The following is a 19,026-nucleotide window of genomic DNA, read 5'->3' as shown; positions in this document are numbered from 1 at the left end:
TTTCTCCAGCCCAAATATAACAGGCGTACTTATGGCACCTTAGAGACTATCAAATTTATTTGAGCATAAGCTTTTGTGGACTACAGCCCGCTTCATCGGATGCATAAGCTTTTGTGGGCTACAGCCCAAGTGCAGCACTCTATCCCTAACCTTCATTTGGCCCTATCTCGAACAAATAGAGAGGTTAGGTTTCTCCAGCTTAGCCACTCCTGTCCCTCCCCACCTTTGCAAAGGTCTCAGCATGTGAGGCTTTACATTGCCATTGTGAGTTAATGGAGTTTCTCTGCACACTCTGCTGGGTCCTAGCTTCACTTGACCAAACCTTCACTGCTAAGAGAGCCCCTCAGGGTGAGATATTTCACCCAGTGAGTAACACACAGGAAATATAGAAGCCAAGGTACCGAGCAGACCCCATCTTCAGCAGATCTATCCTCCTTCCATCGAAAAGCCATTGCTGGCACTGGGAGTGCATTCAGGCTCTGAAGTCAGTGAGCACAGGGGCTGCCAGACTAGATCAGCCACTGCTTCATCCAGCCCAGCTGCTGGGCTTATGGAAGAAGATAAAACCACTGCCAGTGGTGGGAAAACTTCTGGTGGCTCCATCTCCATTATAACTGGGAAAGAGGAATGACAGAATGAACTGTCAGAGGAAGAGGGGCTATCCAGGCAAAAGTTCTGCTGTGTGTGTGAGAGAGAGAGATGTGAAGGCAGGAGATACAGAGTTCAAATCCATTGATTTTCCTCTCCATTTTCCCTGCCGTTGCAGACACCATGGGGAAGCAGATCCTAGGGGACAAGTTTAATGTGTCAAGTTGTGGGCTGATGACCTCTCCCAAGGACAGATTTGTAACCAGTCTGCATGCAACTGCTGAAAGTAAAGCCCAGGGCAAGAAGCCCTCAGCCTTCTCCCACATCGATACATAGACACCTAATACCCAAGGATCAACTCCCCTCTCGGCCATTAGACTGCAATTCCTTCCAAATAAGGCACCAAAATCAATTAGACTCCACAGAATGTGCGGCTGGGTTGAATCAGCTCGAAATTGCTCTTCAAGTTACTAGTTCATTAAACAGTGGGGATTGGGTGGGGGAGAACTCATTAGCCTGGGAAGTGCACATTGGGAAATGAGGCACATCACACAGATAAGCAGAAACATTTCTGATTTTTTCTGGGCTTTCATCAAGTATAAGTAGATTCCAGTGCACATAGTGGTCGCCCAAACCCTGTTTGTATGTGTCCGTGCCTTAAACTTGCCCAGTGGCACTCATCCCATCATGACGTGCATCTCTCTCTTCCTCAGCTCACCTGTACATCCCCAGCAGCAGGGCTGTAATACGCCCTACGGAAGATCTCGGTCATATTCCTGAGTACATCGATGGTGGACAGCAGGTCCCCGCTGTAGCTGGTCCCATCCTGGGAGATCTCCACGAGGTTTTGGAGCACTTCAGATACCCCTTCTCCCATCAACCCTCGCTGGGCTTTGGAGAGATGCTCCCTTGTCTGAGATGAGAGAAGAGTACAATGAGTCAAACACACACTACTGGGGATCAATGAAGTTCTCAGGCCTCAGGAGCACAGACCAGATGATCACCATGGTCCCTTCTGGGCAAATGTCACCTAATCAATTCCCTGCCATTGCAGGGGCCTCGGGCTTTGGTACCCAGGTCTCTCCTGTTCACTACCTCTACATGACAGTTCGGTCTCCTGAAGACTGAAATGCTTTAGTCTAAACCAAGTTCTTTGGCTCAGTATAGGGTAGTGGGGTGAAATGTAATGGCCTGTGATATACAGGAGATCGGGCTTGATAGTCTAATGGTCCCTTCTGGCCTTCAGCTCGATGCAATCTGGGAGAGACTGTGATATCTCTGAAAAGTCTTAGGTGGCTATCAGAGGACAACTGAATTCCCACTTTCTTTGTGATCAGGAAGGGAAGTGTGCCTGCAGATTCAGAAGAGGCTATTCTGCCTCATAATCTTGCTGCTGCTACCCTAGCCTGCAATGGAAGATTTTGCTCACCACTCAGTGCTGTAGCTGTCTTATACCTGAGTTACAGCCATCTCAGCCCACAGACGGGAACCAGGATGGTTCTGCTGCAGGCACTGACTTTCCAGACAAGCCACCGGAGAGTGGCAGAGGCAGGCCAAGTATTTAAAGTTTTTATTATTATGGTAACAGCTAAAGGAGCCAACCGAGAATGGAGCCCCATCATGCTAGACACTAAACTGCCCAGCAAGAGACTATCCTGTCGCCAGGGGGTTACAATCTAACTAGACAAGACAGACAAAGGGGGGACAAGGAAGACTCATCCTCCCCATTTTATAGCTGGGGGCTCTGTGTTTTTCTCTGTGCACAGATCTCTTCAGGATAAAGGATTGAGGAGACAGTAATGCCTTCCATTTATAACACCTTCCCTCCCAAAGTGCTCTACAAACTCTCCTTCCATGGCTGCTGAAATGCAGCAACAACACCGCACAAGGGCTGAGGGCAGAAAGAGATGACATCCTCCCTTTGAACACTGCCGAGTGAATGTAAGGAAACTGGAATTTGGCCAGGATACCGAGGTTAACACCCTCCACTCTCGCAAAAAGTGCTAGGAGCCCTTTAAATAATCACAAGTGGCCAGGCCTCTGTTGTAGGATTAGTCCAAACAACAGAGCCTTCAGCACCACTGCACCCCCTAACCCTGGAATGGGTCACTGGCTCACTACTGACTCAGAGGGAAGAGTGGGTCACTACTTGATCGGTGTAAGCCCTTTGGGTTTCTCTGGGGAATCTCCCATCTAAGTAAAACGCAACAATGGGGGGAAATGGATCCATTCCGATGAGAAGTGAATCTTTCTTACCATCATCTGTATATTCCTGTAGTCAATGGAAACACACTTGATGTAGGTCGGAGTCTCCCAGTACGCTATCCCTTCTTCATCTAAAGTGCATCTTCTCAGGATCAACCCTAAAGGAGAATGAAAGGGGCATGGAAGAGAGGACAGCTGGATGTGGACAAAGGTGAACCAGTGGATATATTGTACTTGGACTTTCAGAAAGCCTTTGACAAGGTCCACACCAAAGGCCCATAAGAAAAGTAAGCAGTCATGGGATCAGAAGGAAGGTCCTCTCACTAACTGGTTGAAAGATAGAAAGGGTAGGAATAAATGGTCAGTTTTCACAGTGGGGAGGGGTAAAAAGTGAGGTCCCTCAAGGATCAATACTGTGTTGTTCAATATATTCATAAATGATCTGGAAAAGGGGTGGGAAACAGTGAGGTGACAAATTTGGAAGGCGATACTCAAGAATCAAGCTGTCTGTGAAGAGATGCAAAGGGATCTCACAAAACTGTGTGACTGGGCAACAAAATGGCAGATGAAATTCAGTATTAAGTCCCCTCCTCATATAACACATCCTGGTCCTCTCTAAGTCCGAGAAGACCAAGAACTCCATGAGTTTAAGTTGACTCCACAGGCAGAGTGTGTCATTCTCCTTACCAGTGGCATTGCGAGGACACCGGACAGCCGCAGCATCTCCGGCAGGCGTTTCCTTCCAAACCACGGAAGCAAAGTTATCTTCATCGCATATTTCATGGGGCTCTGTAAAGGACAAAGGCACTGGGTTGGCTACACCACTGGCTGCTCAGCCTGGGCAGGATGGGAAGAAAGGAAGGGGAGTCGTAGCAGAGAGGGGGAAGAGAAAAGGGAGAAGCAGAGAAAAGACCTGACAGTGGTGGAAAGTGCGCTGTGGAGAGAGCCAGCAGCTCCTGAGATTAAATCGCAGCTGCCTCATCGCTTGGCCTTGGGCAAAGCCACCTGACCTCTCTGTAGCTCATGTTGCCTATCTGAAAACTGAGCCTTGATCCTCTGTGAGTGTTAATTAACTAGTGCCCACCTAAGGTGAACGCAAAGTGTGCTACGTGCATCCCCTACTCTGTCGCAGCTGTGTGTGCTAGGCTCACATTGTAGGGATCTGGGGTTTCAGGGGCAAAGAACCCACGCCTAGGAGGCATTATATCTGTCCTAGGCTTTTTATGTTTAAAACACGACTATGTCGAACTGCAACATCCTAGAGGGGAAGAACAGGAAAGACTGGAAGGAGAAAGGAGAGGAAAGAAAGGGAGAGGAGACACAGCTAGACAGAAACCAAGTTGAACCAGGACCACCTAGAGCGCCCCCTCAAGCCCTGCATAGGCAGCTATTCTCTTTGGGGCACTGGGTATCGGATGCTTACTTTGCCAAGCAAATGTGGACAAGCAGAGAGTGTAAGTACCACCCCATAATGCCGCGAAGGTGGGTTTCCATCAGCTGCTCATACGAAACGACCGCCATAGAGCTCAGCAGGCTGCTGCCATGTTTAAATGATGCGGCTGCTCCCGGCACCAGCGGAAAGCACCCCGTGCAGCGGTTACGCCAACCTCCGGCCTCAGTTGGATCTAATGGGTGGAGGCTTGGGAGGAAAGGGGTGGCTGCAAAGTGGGGCGAAGCTGAGTCAGCCCCCAAAGGGAGTCAAAATGGCCAACGTGCTTTCAGCAAGTTGGAAGCACGTCTACTACATGAGTGATGGTTTATGAGGGAAAAGATTACTTATGGTACATAAAACTGTGGAAGTTGTGAATCTGGTATTAAAACTATTTATCACTCCTTGGGGTGGTTTGCAATTACATATTCAATTTATTGTGCATGTAAAACTACCCATAAACAAGGAGGCTGCTTGCACGGCTGTTCCTGTCCAGGCCTGGCAGTTGCCAAGCCAATGCCAGTCATTGACTGGACTCAGCAGCTGTTCACCGCACTCTCCTCCCATGCTGGGAAGCACGGCTGGTGCCAGCGTTCAGTGGCGCCAGTCGAGGTGTGCCAAGGGCACAATCAGCCAAGCTGTGGGGGGAGGGTGGCAGTAGCTGCAGATGACTGAAATAATACATGTCCTAGGTCCTGTGTTTTACTGTGCGCTCTGGGGAGTTAGTGGAGCATGCCCGGCCTGCAGCCCCCAAGTGCATCTTCAGCAGAGGGAGCACTCGCAAGTCCTACACGGGGCATGACTGGGACTATGGAATACCTCGGGGCTCCACGTCTGGGTTGTGTACGTCCATCTCCCCATGTGCTGCTTTGGAACTGACTGCAGGATGCTTCTGGGTGGGAGGCAGGGCTGTGAATGTAAAGATGGGGCTGGAGCCAGAATTCTGTATCTGACAAATCTCTGAGCGTGGGGCGGCTTGGCTCCAGATCTTGTGGGTAACACCTATGTCTATAAAGGCTCCAGACAGGAAGAGTGATCCACGTGTACCCAGTTCAGAATGGAATCTACATCCAAATCCCATCTGTATTTGAAACACAGCTCCCCCTCCCCACGCTCCCTGGAAGACCACGACCAACCACTAGCCATGATAGTTGTTCATAAAGAGCTCTCATCCCATTCCTTTTAATTGTCTACTGTTCCTGTCATAGGTATTCCAGTAGCACCTGAAGCCCCCACTGAGATCAGGCCTGCATTGTGCTAGGCACAACAAGAAACAGAATCTAATAGAAATAGTGTCTGCCCCACAGAACTTACAATCTACAGACACAAGACAGACAGCGGCGTGGGGGGGAAGCGTGTATTACTGGCCCTGTTTTACTGAAGAGTGCCTGAAGCACAGAGAGATTAGGTGACTTGCTGTGGCAGAGCTGTGGCAGAGCTGTGAATTTGAGCCCAGATCTCCTGAGTCCCAGCCCACTGCCTTAGCCACAAACCCATCCCGCCGCTTTGCTTCCCTCGGTGTTTCAAAGGAGAATTATGGAGAGCTGCTAGCATTCTTTGTTGCAAAGTGACCAAGCTGCAGGAGCAAGGGGGAAGGGGACGGGGAAGGGTTGAGGAGAATGGCTCCCCCATTCCAACCCCTTCACTCTCTCTCTCTAATGCCAACCCTCCAATGCTTTCTTTTCACTCCCGCTTGTGACTGCCCTTTCCAGAAAGCGCAGTGTGATTCCATGTATCAGGGATGCTCCTTAGACAGGCCTGGAATTGTCTGGCATTGTCTTGCCGACAAGCGCTGGAGTGATTCCCAGGCAAGGAAAGAATCAACTGATCACTGTCATTTTTAATATCGCTTTGTAACAAAATCCTTTTTACTCTAGGAAGCGAGTTGCACTGGGAGATTTTAATATCGAATCCAGTTAAGCTCAATCCTTCCGTTAAAACAAAATCATGTTGGTATTTGAGATTTCCTTGAGAACAAATCAAGGAGGTTTATTTGTAGCCATTGACTTGCCGAGTCCACCTTGCCCTTCCTCCTGCCCACACCACCTCTCCCTTCAAAACATTGTCACAAGAAGTTCCTTTGATGTGAAACACCCGCACTGCTGAGATGTGCCTCCTTTTGTAATGATAGCACAGCTCCAAGCCCCTACCAAAATTAACAAAATGTCTTGGTTTGCTCTAGATCCTCATCCAGCCTAAATCAAAGGTAAAGTCCGTAAAGTTGAGGATCTGGCCCAATTTTTTCCTATGGTCAGGGAATGCTGTTGGCTGAATTAGAAGAGAATCCGGGGGGGCGGGATCAATAGCTGAAGTTAGGTGACATCTTCATGCTACCATTTGGGTCTTTTCCTCTTCAATTCACAGAGACCTTTGTGATCATCTGGTCTGACCTCCTGTATAACACAGGCCATTGCACCTCCCCAGTGATCCCTGCATCCAGCCCAATAGTTTTGGTTCAGCTAGAGTGCGTCTTTTCAAGAGACACCCAGTCTTGAGTTAAAGACTCCAGTGAGGGAGAAGTCACCACATCCCTTGGTAATCTGTTCAGATCATTAAACCTCCTCACTATTCAAAACTCTGTATCATATCAAAGGGAACCAGTGCAACTTTCTAGTCTGACCTCCTGTACAACAGAGGCCGGGGAATTTCAACCAGAGATTTCCCCAGAAGGGGCTCTAAAAGTGGCTTGCAAAGGAAAATAAACATTGCTTTTGAGCCCTTTAACTATTTGCTTCTGCTTGTGTTTCATATTAGAAACCCAGGTTTTGTCTACCCTGCAAAACTCTACAGCCTTGACCTCGCTAAGGTTTTTCAGCCTCATAATTTGCAGCAGGTTCTTCTCCCCAGGCAATAGCACCAGTGGGAGCTATAGGTTAGGCAGGACTCAGACAGGCTCAGCCAGCACTGTGCTGTCTAACGCTGCTCTGGGTAGTGCAACCGCATGTGAGTACTCCAGTGGCTAGTGGCCCAGTGGGGGTAGTGTGAACATGACAGAGCATCAGGGATGCTCCAGTACTGCTTTTGCTGGGTACTCACACACCAGATCTTTGCCTCTCTATAAATCATCAGCTGCCTGTCTCCAACCACATACCAGTCAAGAAGCACTGAGCATATCCATCCACCCACGGAAGGCCCAATCATACCCATTGAAATCAGGGAGACCCTCACAATTAGCTTGGATAGGTATTGGACCAAGCCCCACCAGCAGGCTTGTGTTATACAGAAGGCTGGACCAGAGGTCTCTCCTGGTATTAAACTCTGACTCATACAAGCAGCAGCCTGTCCCCACAGTCTGTGTTACCGGTCTGAACAGAAAGAGGAAGAGTGTGAGATACGTACCAGGACACTTCTTGTCATTACACTGCTTATACTCCTCCTTGGGCCCCTGACAAGAGTCTCCCCCGAAGAAGGGGCCGTAGCATACACGGTCGCGTCTCTGCGTCCCGCCCCCGCATGAGGTCGTACAGCTCCCCCACGGCCCCCACGCCTGCCACTTTCCATCCACTGCAGGAGAGAAAACGAGGAAAGAAAAGTTCCTGAGTAACACGAGGCAGCTCATCCTCAAGGTAAACACTGGACATACGGTTTGCAGCAATACGACAGGATGTTAGGTGATGGCTCCCTGCCTGGAAAAGGCTCTAACACTAATTAAAAGGAGGAGGAGAGGGTGCGTGGGAGTGATCTAACAGTCCATATCTCGATTGCTTTTGCACATTGATGGCCTAACTCTGATCTCACGTGCATGGGACAATTCAGGAGCAGCTTCCTTGTAGTCAACCGTGCAAAGTGTGCAGGAGATCATAACCACGCCTGAAAACTGTGGATTGCTTTAAAATGATTTTAGTTGTGGTGGAAGAAGTTTGAACCCTGCAGACTGGGGGCTTTTTTAAACAGAATTTTAGAATGGAGCAAGCTGGAATGTAAATCGACCGCCCGCTAGCGCGCTGCGCACTCACTGGCTGTGCAGAGCTGGCTACAGCGCACTTCAAGTTCCCTGGTGCACTTTGGCCTATTGCTCTTTGAAGTAAGCGTACGTCAAAGCGTCCTGAGGAATTTTTCATGCATGGTAGCAGGGGCCACACTGCCAGTTAATATGCGCCACATTCGTGCACTGTACATTTGCACCTCAGCTTGCTGTGCACAAACTCTCCATCTCCCTGAAATCGTAGGCTTATGCCCAGAGTAAATAGTACAACATGTTCTGCTCCAGTACAAGCTTCTCCTTATGTCTCCCCTCCCCATCACAGCACAGCCTGGAAGGACCCTAAGACAGTTCAGTCTCCATGGCCCAATAGCTCCTTGGATTCTCTCCTATAACTGCTACTAAGGGTGACGTTCAGGCGTCTCCCTACAGCCACATGTCTGGTAGGAACCAGGCCGTCAGCTCAGTTCAAATCAGCTACCAAAGAGCAGCATTAATTTACTTCTGAACCTGAGCTGCTGACCCCTGTCCCATTTTTCATCTCTTCAATGTGCAGTAGCGGTCAAAAAAGCTAACAGCTTGTTAGGAACCATCAGGAAAGGGATAGATAATAAGACAGAAAATATCATAACGCCCCTCTATAAAGCCAAGGTACGCCCACATCTTAAATACTCTGGGCAAGCCTGGTTGATCCATCACAAAACAAAAGATATATTAGAATTGGAAAAGATACAGAGAAGGGTAACAAAAATGATTTGGGATATGGAACAGCTTCTGTATGAGGAGAAAGTAAGAAGTCTGGGACTATTCTGCCTGGAAAAGAGACGACTAAGAGGGGATATGATAGAAGTCAATAAAATCATGAATGGTGTAGAGACAGTGAATAGAGAAGCGTTATTTACTCCTTCAGGTAACACAGGAATCAGGGTCACCCGATGACATTAATAGGTAGCAGGTTTAAAACAAACAGAAGGAATTATTTCTTCACACAATGCACAGTCAAGCTGTGGACCTCTTTGCCAGGGGATGTTGTGAAGGCCAAAAGTATAACTGGGTTCAAAAGAGAATTAGATACGTTCATGGAGGATAGGTCCATCAATGACTGTTAACTAAGATGGTCAGAGACACAACCACATGCTCTGAGTACCCTAAAGCCTCTGACTGCCAGAAGCTGGGACTGAATGACATGGGATGGATCACTCGAAAAATTGCTCTGTACTGTTCATTCTCTCTGAAGCATCTATCACCAGCCACGGTCGGAAGACAGATATTGGGGTAGATGGACCATTGGTTTTTATTTCCAGTCATCCGAGACATCCAGGCCTCCTGAATCATTCACTCTGGGCTAAGATTTTGGGGTCTGACTGTGGAAGCTCTGAATATAGACAGGGACCCATATAAATGTCTCTCTAATTTATTATATTAACATTTAATAACCAAAGTCTACCGCTTCAGTGTTATTGCCCACTTTGGGCTTCATTTTGAGTGAAATTCACTCTTGTGCAAGAAGCTACTTTAAGGCCCATGCACTGTGTAAGCGCAGCATAATCCCCCAAGAACTTAAATTGGCCAAACTCTTTCTTGGAACAAGTCACCTGTTTTTACATTCTGGGACTCATATATACATTTAACTGTCTTTTCTCAATGCGTATGGTTGTTTCACATGCCTTGGAAATGGGATTTGCAAGCGCTCTGAGAAATGGACTGTAAGTTGTCTAGTTCCATTGTAACTTCTCTGAGTGCCTCTGCACCCTCTATGGACATGCTTCTTTGTAGCTCACTTCTTACTATTAATAATGGCATTTAAACAGCTTCAAAGCACTGTACAACTGCTAATTAATCTTCCCAACACGTCTGTGAAATATCCTCTTCATGTCACAGATGGGGAACAGTGCTTTGTCTGCGGCCATGCAGCAGCTCAGTAACAGAATGAGAGCTAGGACCCAGGAGTCCTGATTCCTAATGCGGATCACATTTTAGCAAATCACTTATGACGCTATTTTAACAGGATACTGGGAGGTGAGGGATTACTTTTCTTCTTTCCCTAGCTGAGGAAGGACAACATTACCACTAAACATATGGTGTGCCACAACCTCTAGCCTTTTCTACACCGATGTCAACTGCACCTGCAGTTTGGGCCATGTCCCCATGACACTCAAAACCATGTTAGCAACAACTATGATAACAGAAGCTCAGCGACTAAAAAAAAATGAGGCCTAAATAGCAGGGCTTATTGGTCTCAGTGTAGGAAAGGCCAATGCCCTGTCTAAGCACTGCTTTGTGAGTGTGGTGTTCTGCTGCTAGAGAAAGTAGTTCCCCATGAACCTTCTGATATTCTCTGTGGAACAGCACCACTTCAAAGCCCTCAGTTACCCCCACCTATCTAAAGGGTGACTTTGAACATTTACTGATGTGGAAGCCAGGCAGCTGAATTCTCTTTTGCCAGAAGCTGGGAATGGGTGAACAGGGATGGATCACTCAATGATTACCTGTTCTGTTCATTCTCTCTGGAGCATTTGGCATTGGCCACTGTCGGTAGACAGATACTGGGCTAGATGGACCTTTGGTCTGACCCAGTGTGGCCGCTCTTAAGTTCTTATTTTCTCTGCCACCCACAAGCCCTGCTTAGTTGCTGGCACAAAGCCCATACCCTCAGAGAGCGATAAAGTGCACCCAGGCTGGAAACAGCTGACTCGAGAGAGCCAGGGTAAGGCAGATGACTGAGACTCACTGGTATCAGACTTCTCTGACACATGCTTCCGTTCTGGTTTATTTTCCTTTCTGAAATGGCCTGTCTTAGGACCTATCCCCCATGAAATAAAGTCAGGGTGATTATACCAAGCCATAAAGGGCTGGTCACAACAACCTAGAAGCCCCGGATCTTGCTCCCCAACCGGCCTCACAGCCTATTCACGGTGAAGGTTCAAACTGTCAGTTTCAATCATAAATTGGATGAGGAAACAACTAACATGTAATAGGACGAGTGTGAAAATACCATAGAAACATGGAAAGAATTCCATAGCAGAGATTTAATGGATAAGAGGGTAATTTTTTCAAGAGCACCTAAGTCACTTTGGAGTCTAAGTGCCGTTGACTTTCAATGAGATTTCAGTTCCTAAGTCATTTGAGAAATGGGACTTAGGTACTTTTGAAAACGTTACCCGATGACTATATTATTTCAACAGGAGATAAATGAGAAGTTCACAACTCAAAGACAATAATCAGAGTCTCCTTGGCTACCCTTTTTCTTTATGTTAGAATAAGGCGAGACCAGTGAAACTGAAAGGCAATCAATTGGAAATATTGGTTTAAACAGCCCTTAATTAACCTGTGGAACTGCTGGACACAAGATGTTACTGAGGCCAACTGCTCAGCAGTATTCCAAAAAGGAATAGAAAATTATATGAATAATACAGACATCCGCATCTGCATGAGATAAGATCAAACAATTATAAGTGATATACACCATCATTCTTCATGTCATATGGCAACCACTGACCTGAGGTTAGGAAAATACTTTCCCAATGGTCAGGTTATTCTACTATTGTCCACTATGGGGTTTCTTGCACCTTCTGCTGGAGTATCTGGTCCTGACAGGGTACTGGAGTAGATGAACCACTGGTAATGATAGGTGGACCAATGGGGAAAACTGTGCTATTTTTCCTCAAAGAAAATAAAGGGGCATTTGTCATAGTCTCTGTGCAACTGCAGAGTGTTGAGGGAGGATCCGCAATACACAGTGACCCATTTGCCACTGACCTGGACACTGCCTTAGGAAGCAATCTCTGGTCTCCACCCAGTGCCCCTGGCACTCTGCTCCCCCATAGGAGGGTCCGTTGCACTCCCGCGTCCGCTGCTGGGTACCATTGGAGCAGGTCGTAGAACAGGAACTCCAGCTCGACCACTCATTCCAGTTCCCATCCACTGAGTGGCCCAAAGGAAGAAAAAGAAACAGAGAATGTGAAAATCCCTTTCACCAGGAATGAGGCCTGTTCCGCGAGACCAAGCCAGTGAAGCCAAGGTCCTGTTGTGCTGGCACAATATAGTGCGCCAAAGCAGACAGAGCCATCCTGCATAGACTGAGAAAGAGATGCAGGCAGGTACCCCAGGGAAGGAGAGCTCAACTCTGCCCAACCAAGGAGCCTTAGGAACACAGACTATTACAGTATCACATGACATGACATGATAATATAACAGGGCATATAATAATCCAAACTTTTTGACCTTCATAGTAATATTATAAATGATAAAATAAATATAACATAACAATCAACATGATAAAGTAAAAAAAACCCACACAGATATTTTGACCCAATTGAGATAAATTGTTCTGATCATTTTTCATCAAAACATTTCATTGTAATCAATATGTTCCCACGGAAGATTTCAATTTTGCCAAATCAGCACGTTCCAGTGGAAAAATGGAAAACTTAGAAAAATTTTGACCAGGTCTAGTTCAAAGTGGCACGTGTGGAAGGAAGGAAAGATTGATGGATGAACCTTAAAACTCCATCTGTCTTTCAGAGAGAATCTTTTTACAGGAGTTCACTATTATTCAATGGAATTCACTCCATGTATCAGGACATACCCTATAGCATGAGTGGAATTTAATAAAGATCCATGAGTAGGTGTGTATGTATATATCAATGCACTTCTCTTGTTGCTGAATTAACATTGACAGGCTTCGCATGTCCCTGAACAGAAACATCTTGGATAATTAATTAGCAAAAAAAAAAAACAGCAAAGGAAAATTACTAAAAGCACAGGATAGGAAAGAAACATGAATGGATTTTATTAGCATGATATATTTTAAAGCATTCCCTAGACTGGCAGGCCCACTCTAATTAGCCCCAATCAACAGATATTTCATCTAACCTTTCTACCATTCCTGATTTACCTCCTTAGCAATGGTGGTTGTTATCTCTCTGGATGAGAAGCAAGGCCCAGTGGTATCCCTATTATTAAGGTTTTTATTCTGTTCTGAACCCCATTTCTTGGAGATTTCAGCTCTCTAGCGAATAAAAACTCTTTCTCTTGGCTCATCAGTCCCAGACGCAAATTGATTTTTTAAAAACTATTTGACATCTGGTTCCTTTTGTAATTTACAAGCTCTCAAAAGGCACCAAATTAGTCTCAGGGTCCCGTTGCTCTTTGTTTGTGCACATGAAAGAAACTGCATCATAACCAAAATGTACAATTTTAAAGTCAATGAGAGTTGCAAGGCACAGCAGATCGGAACATCAGGCAACTTAGTTCAGTAGCTATTTATGGATTTAGAGGCCCGGCTTTAGCCACTCCAGAATAAAGGCTTTGACACCCCTATATTCATGGCATTACATAAATGCATATTAATACCAAAGGGGTGAATGCTAAGAGATGCTGACCATCAGCAAACCCCACTGGAGTCAATGAGGCAATTCCTCCCAGGTGGAGGTATTCCTAACTCAACAGCGCTATGATTTCCACCTGCGGAGGATCTGGTCCCATGTCTCTTAGCCCATATAAGAAATATATTGCAGCAGTTACCACAATAGCCCCATGCGCTATAGTACCACTACTGCACACTGCAAGGCTAGGGGCTATTGTCACCAAGGAAAGCAGCATTTTTGGTGTAAGGGATATAAAATGGGAACACATCTATAGGGATCTGCCTTTGGCACCTACCCATGAAATCGGGGGAGAGGGGAAAGGCCATACTACGTAGAGACGGGCCGGTCATGTGTTTGGATTATTCCTGTATTGTATTTTCGGAAGTTTAGGAAATTAAGCCAGCAAAGCTGACTGTGGTTCCAGGTTACATCTCTACTCATAGCTCCAGTCATAAAGGGCCCCAATCCTGCAAGGTGCTGAGAAGCCTTCATTCCCATTGCCAACACTGGGAGCTGAGGTGCTCAGTAGTTGGCAGTGTAGACCCCACACAGCAAGAGCTTATGAAAAGCAAATAACAATGGAGTTCATTAGAAATTCATCTTCTAGAGTCTATGGAAACAATTTGCTCGTCCTCTCCTCTCCTTTCAAAGTGGTGCAGGATTCACTCTGTGTCACCGACCCCACAGAATAAAGTGTCATTGTCCTATTAGCGGAGTATTATAACCATGTGCAGTAACGAATCCTCAGAGTAGGGCAGTGATAACTGATATGACTGTCAAGTGTATAAAGCACTGAATAGCTCCCATTGTTGTGTTTCAACGAGCCCTACAATGCAGCACTCGTTTGGCACAGAAAAGCCGATGATTACCTTTGTGGATTAATTAAAGCTGAAAGATTTCAATTGGGCTTCCTTTGTTTGCATTGCTATTTTATTTGCAATAGTATATGTATTTAGTTTTGTCAGAGCCATTAATTATGTATCAATATTAAGTAGGGATATGCTTTATTACTCCAGCACTGCCAGCTATGACCTCCTCAATTTGTCTCTTTATGGGAGAGCCAACTTGGTCTGTGCAAAGTTCTAATTCCAAGCAGAGATTTTAGGAGCAAAGGCAGAAATCAAGGGATAGTTACCTGATTTGGGAACTGGGTAGCAAAATGGGTAGAGGTGACAGCAAATGTGGGGAGAAATTTCACAAAATTCTCACACACACACATACACATTTCCCTCCCTCCCAGGGAAATACTAAATTTTGAAGATAACTTTTGACAAAATTTGAAACATTTCAGCCAGCCCTATTTTGGGAGGATTGGTTACAGCTTCAACATTTGGACCATGTTACTCAAAAGCTTCCTCAGGACTTGCAAACCTCTACGCTAACATGGACTAAGTTTTGAGACATATGCAGGGATGATTTATGGTTCTGAGAATGGAGGCTGTACCAAGTGCAACTATTTTTTATATGAGCAAAAACAAACAACCAGCCCCTTCTTTGAGATTCGCTTGGAGGTTTGGGTTCATTCCAACTTTAAACTCAAAACAAAACTCAGTAGAGTACAAATCTTTGAGAAGTAACATCTGGAAGGTGATGGGGGGCATTCACATGAGCCACTGTAAAGCTGCTAAGTTCCTCACAGCTCAAATGCTAACCTGGCAAAGTAGCTCCCAACTTATAATGTGGAATAGTATATTAGAGGATAACAGAATCTCAGCAGTATGCCACTAGAACCAATCCTGTTCTATTTCATGTTGTGTGCCCCAGATTACTTACTGAGAATGGGAGTTCTGACCTAAGATTGCAGTTGGTGCTGGACACGTTTCCAAGTGGACATCTCTGGAGACCAAAGTCCTCTAGCTCTCAGGAGAAGAAGCAGCAGTCCGAGCTTTCTCTCCACTATCCTTCAGACCTGCCCTAGAGGACCCACTTCTAGGGTAGCTTAATCTGCATGACCTGTCTGCTGATAGGATCAAGTGTGGAGCCAGTTACTGCCAAACGTGTTGGTGGTTTTGGGTGATGTGGAGAGCTGTCCATCAGGAACGGGGATGAGAGCCGCTGGAGGGAATGCTCTGTTTTTTACCGCCTTACCTGGGCAAAGTGCAATGTTGCAGAACTTAGTTTGTTTTTCAGGTCCCTCGCAGGGGTTTCCACCAAACTGAGGGGGTTTGCAGGTGCGGGTTCGATCCCTGTACCCCCGCCCACACGTTGAGGAGCACAGACTCCATGGAGACCACTCGTCCCAAGTGCCGTGCACTGAAATCAAAGCAGAGGGAATAAACATCCTGTTCCAGGGAGTCTTAGATAGCTAGAGAATCATTACTTGGAACATGGTATCTTGCCCATGGTAAGAAACCCATTAGAAACCAGCATGGGAAGGACCAAAACAAATCAGCCATGAATGTGCAGAGGAGAACTGCATGGAACATTTCATGAATTGCCACCAAACGGTTCTTCACTAGTTTCACAAACGTGAAAAAGCCTGACACGCTTTTCACTGACCCCTCTCCCTCTTCACATTTTTGCTGGGGGAAAAAGGCCTTTTTGAGCAGCAAAAATACACTTTCAGAAAGAGAAAACCTTGATGAAATCTGGACAGCTCCAATGTCAAAGGCACTAAAAGCAACACCTCTGCTAATGCTACTTTACCCAATGCTTTCTCTTTTATCTCTAAACCTTCACGAGGCATCAGCCTTTTAGAAAGTTGGAGCAATGTCAGGAGGCAGACATCTAAGTGCTAATGCATCATTCAGCAGTGATGCCATCACAGGCAGAGCTAAAGAGATTTGGAATAGCTAGATGGGCTTACAAAACTCCAGTGTTGTTATGGCTGTACAAGCATTGACTAGTTACCCCTGTTAATTGCTAGAATTAGACATCACAAGGTGCAGTATAGAGCTGATCGGAAACACTTGGACAAAACCATTTTCCACTGGAAAATGTAGCTCGATGGAAACCAAAACACTTTGCAAAATCAGATCAATTTTGCTTCAGAACAAAAAACAAATTCTGAAAATGTTCAAACAATCCCATTTCAATTTTCTGAATGAAACGTTCCAATTTTTTCATTTTTGGAATGACTTTCTGTTTTTGAAAAAATATATAATATAATATACAATTTTAAAAAGTCAACTCAAACCCAAATGTTTTCAGAAATCCAAAACTTTTTTTTTTCCAAAATTTGTTTCATGGACAATTTTTGGGTTTAATTCCAAACAGGAATGAGGACGGATTTCAAAATCTCGAAACCCTTTACGTAACAGACTTTTTATCCTCCACACAGGTGTCGTACAGCAGTTCTGTTTGGACAGCATCCAGGAATTGGAAAGTTTATCCTAGCAGCCATTTGGGTTATAAAACAGGATAGCACAGTTTTAGGCTTCCCAGGATTGCTCAGTTGTAAAGCAATATAATCTAACCTAGCCAAGGTGGGTATGGTACACCTGTCACCATAAAATCTAGGTTCCAAGTGCCCTAAGAGCAGTCCCGACCTCCTTTGTGGGTTTTTATCCTCTCCAGCTCAAGTTCTGGATCAAATAAGAAAGTTCAGAGGCCACTGCAAAAACAATCATACTAAAAAAAGAGGCAAGTGAACTTTTCCAAACCTCAGAATCCTGAGCAAAGATTCTGAGTGGTTCTTTACTGAATGGGATCACATATCCCTAGCAGAGGGTTATCTCGTATGGGGAAAGAATATGTTAATTTCCAGTGGTGAATAAACCACCATCCCCAGGAAACACATTAAAGCCTATGTACGGTTCTGTGGCTTTCCACAGAAACTACCTGTGACCGTGGGATATGAGTAGAAGGCAATGCTGGGAAGCAGGGGAGGTGGGAGCAGGCAGAGCACAGGACAGCGGCGGTTTCTCCATTATAAATTGTTTTCTGAAATCTGACTTGGCTATGTGAGAGCAGCATGGCTGCTTGGGAGACAGAGATTGCATCAGGCTGCAAACTCAGGGTCTTGGATCCTGAGCTGGGGAACGCTCCTCGCCATTCGGATTTGGACAGCAGAGCAGTTCCTGGTAATGCAGGGAACATCTGGTAAGCGCAGTGTCAGGAGTTCAGATCCCGAGCGCCTCCTCCTTCCCCACAGTTTGTGCCCGTGGAGTTGGTGGCGCACCTGGGCAGACGGCGGAGTTGTTGCACTGTCTCTGCTCCCGGAGAGGGCCGCTGCACTGCGTGCTGTAGGAAGACGACACACAGAACCTGGTCCTGGTCTGCCAGCCCTCCCCGCAGGTGGTCGAACACACGCTCCACGGGGACCACTCCTCTGCTGCAGGGTCACCTGTCAGGTTCAGAGCAGAAGGTGAGGCCACAGCGTCAGAACCTGGGCGCGGTAACCCCTATGGTTATAGTAAGGGAGGGCGGAGACGGGGGTCTGGTGGGGGTGAAGGGGAGCAGAGAAGGAGCCTGGTGGGGACACTGACTGAAGCTGCCTGTCAAGTTGTTCCTTATAATCCCTGCCCACCATCCAAACCTCAAACAGCCACTTTGCAGCAAAGGCCGAACATACCGAGATCGTGGCCCAAATGCCAGCATCACCTTTCAATACCTACCCCACAGTAGGTGACACGGGCAGGGAGGGAAGAGGGTATCCTATGGCTTCGATACCCTCCAACACACACGAGAACCTAGCCCCGCAGCTAGAAGCCAGACAATAAACATTTAACGAAACCTCATTTATTTCAGATAGAGTGTTGAAAATGACATCTGGTGCACCTCTAACGTACCATACCGGACCTATAATATGCAGAGACAATCCATAGAGATGGATATTTGAGAGGGAATGAGCAGAGATCCCAGCACCCTTTGACCCAAGAGAGGAGATAAGGAATGATAAACATGTCCCTCTGGGTCAGGAGACCACCAACTGCCCACCAGTGCAACACGAGATAATTAGCAGAAGCCCCTTGTGGAATCTCCCTTTCAGAGCTAAAAGCTCTGAGTGTAATCTCACCAGACTATGATAGCCACTGACTGCTCAGGGAGAGCTTGGTGTACCAACCACTGGCAGGGTAACTGGGCCATGGGATTTCAAAGGATTGTGACAAACCGTATCAGACCAATGGGAGTCGGTATCTGTATATTTGGCCAGTGGTATTCTAGGAACTATTGATCTCTCTGATTCAGTGCATGAGTTGGCTTATATTTCAACTGCTTCTGAGGATTGAAGCTATTCGGACAGTTGCTGTATAATGATGTCCCACTGTAAGGATGAAGTGAAGGCTGTCAGGGTTCCCTTCTCACTCTGAACTCTGGGATACAGATGTGGGGACCCGCATGAAAGACCCCCTAAGATTATTTCTATCCAGCTTAGGTTAAAAACTTCCCCAAGCCACACATTCCTTTCCTTGTCCTTGCACGGTATTGCTGCCACCACCAAGTGATTTAGACAAAGATTTAGGAAAAGGACCACTTGGAGTTCCTGTTTCCCTAAAATATCCCCCCAAGTCCCTTCACCCCCTTCTACCAGCCAATAGATTAACAAAGTGAGCACAGACCAGACCCTTGGG

General features: G+C 46.3%; 1 protein-coding gene across 11 annotated transcripts in view; it reads right to left on the bottom strand.

The window, feature by feature from the left end:
- The window catches only part of ADGRB1 (adhesion G protein-coupled receptor B1), a 376,961-nt gene that overhangs the window by 166,300 nt on the left and 191,635 nt on the right, over positions 1-19,026 (bottom strand). For 8 of the 11 annotated variants that reach the window (XM_030553892.1, XM_030553899.1, XM_030553900.1 and 5 more), the window contains exons 5-11: positions 17,634-17,798; positions 15,602-15,766; positions 11,904-12,077; positions 7,562-7,726; positions 3,481-3,582; positions 2,845-2,951; positions 1,307-1,501 (exon numbers count right to left, since the gene is read on the bottom strand). In XM_030553892.1, coding sequence (XP_030409752.1) covers positions 1,307-1,501; positions 2,845-2,951; positions 3,481-3,582; positions 7,562-7,726; positions 11,904-12,077; positions 15,602-15,766; positions 17,634-17,798 — 1,073 coding nt within the window. The remainder of the gene's footprint in view (positions 1-1,306; positions 1,502-2,844; positions 2,952-3,480; positions 3,583-7,561; positions 7,727-11,903; positions 12,078-15,601; positions 15,767-17,633; positions 17,799-19,026) is intronic. The other 3 variants (XM_030553902.1, XM_030553903.1, XM_030553898.1) reach the window with 2 other exon arrangements.

This window comes from Gopherus evgoodei, chromosome 2 (genome assembly GCF_007399415.2).
Source record: "Gopherus evgoodei ecotype Sinaloan lineage chromosome 2, rGopEvg1_v1.p, whole genome shotgun sequence".
Classification (NCBI taxonomy): Eukaryota; Metazoa; Chordata; order Testudines; family Testudinidae; genus Gopherus; species Gopherus evgoodei.
This window is presented reverse-complemented; position numbering and strand designations above follow the sequence as displayed.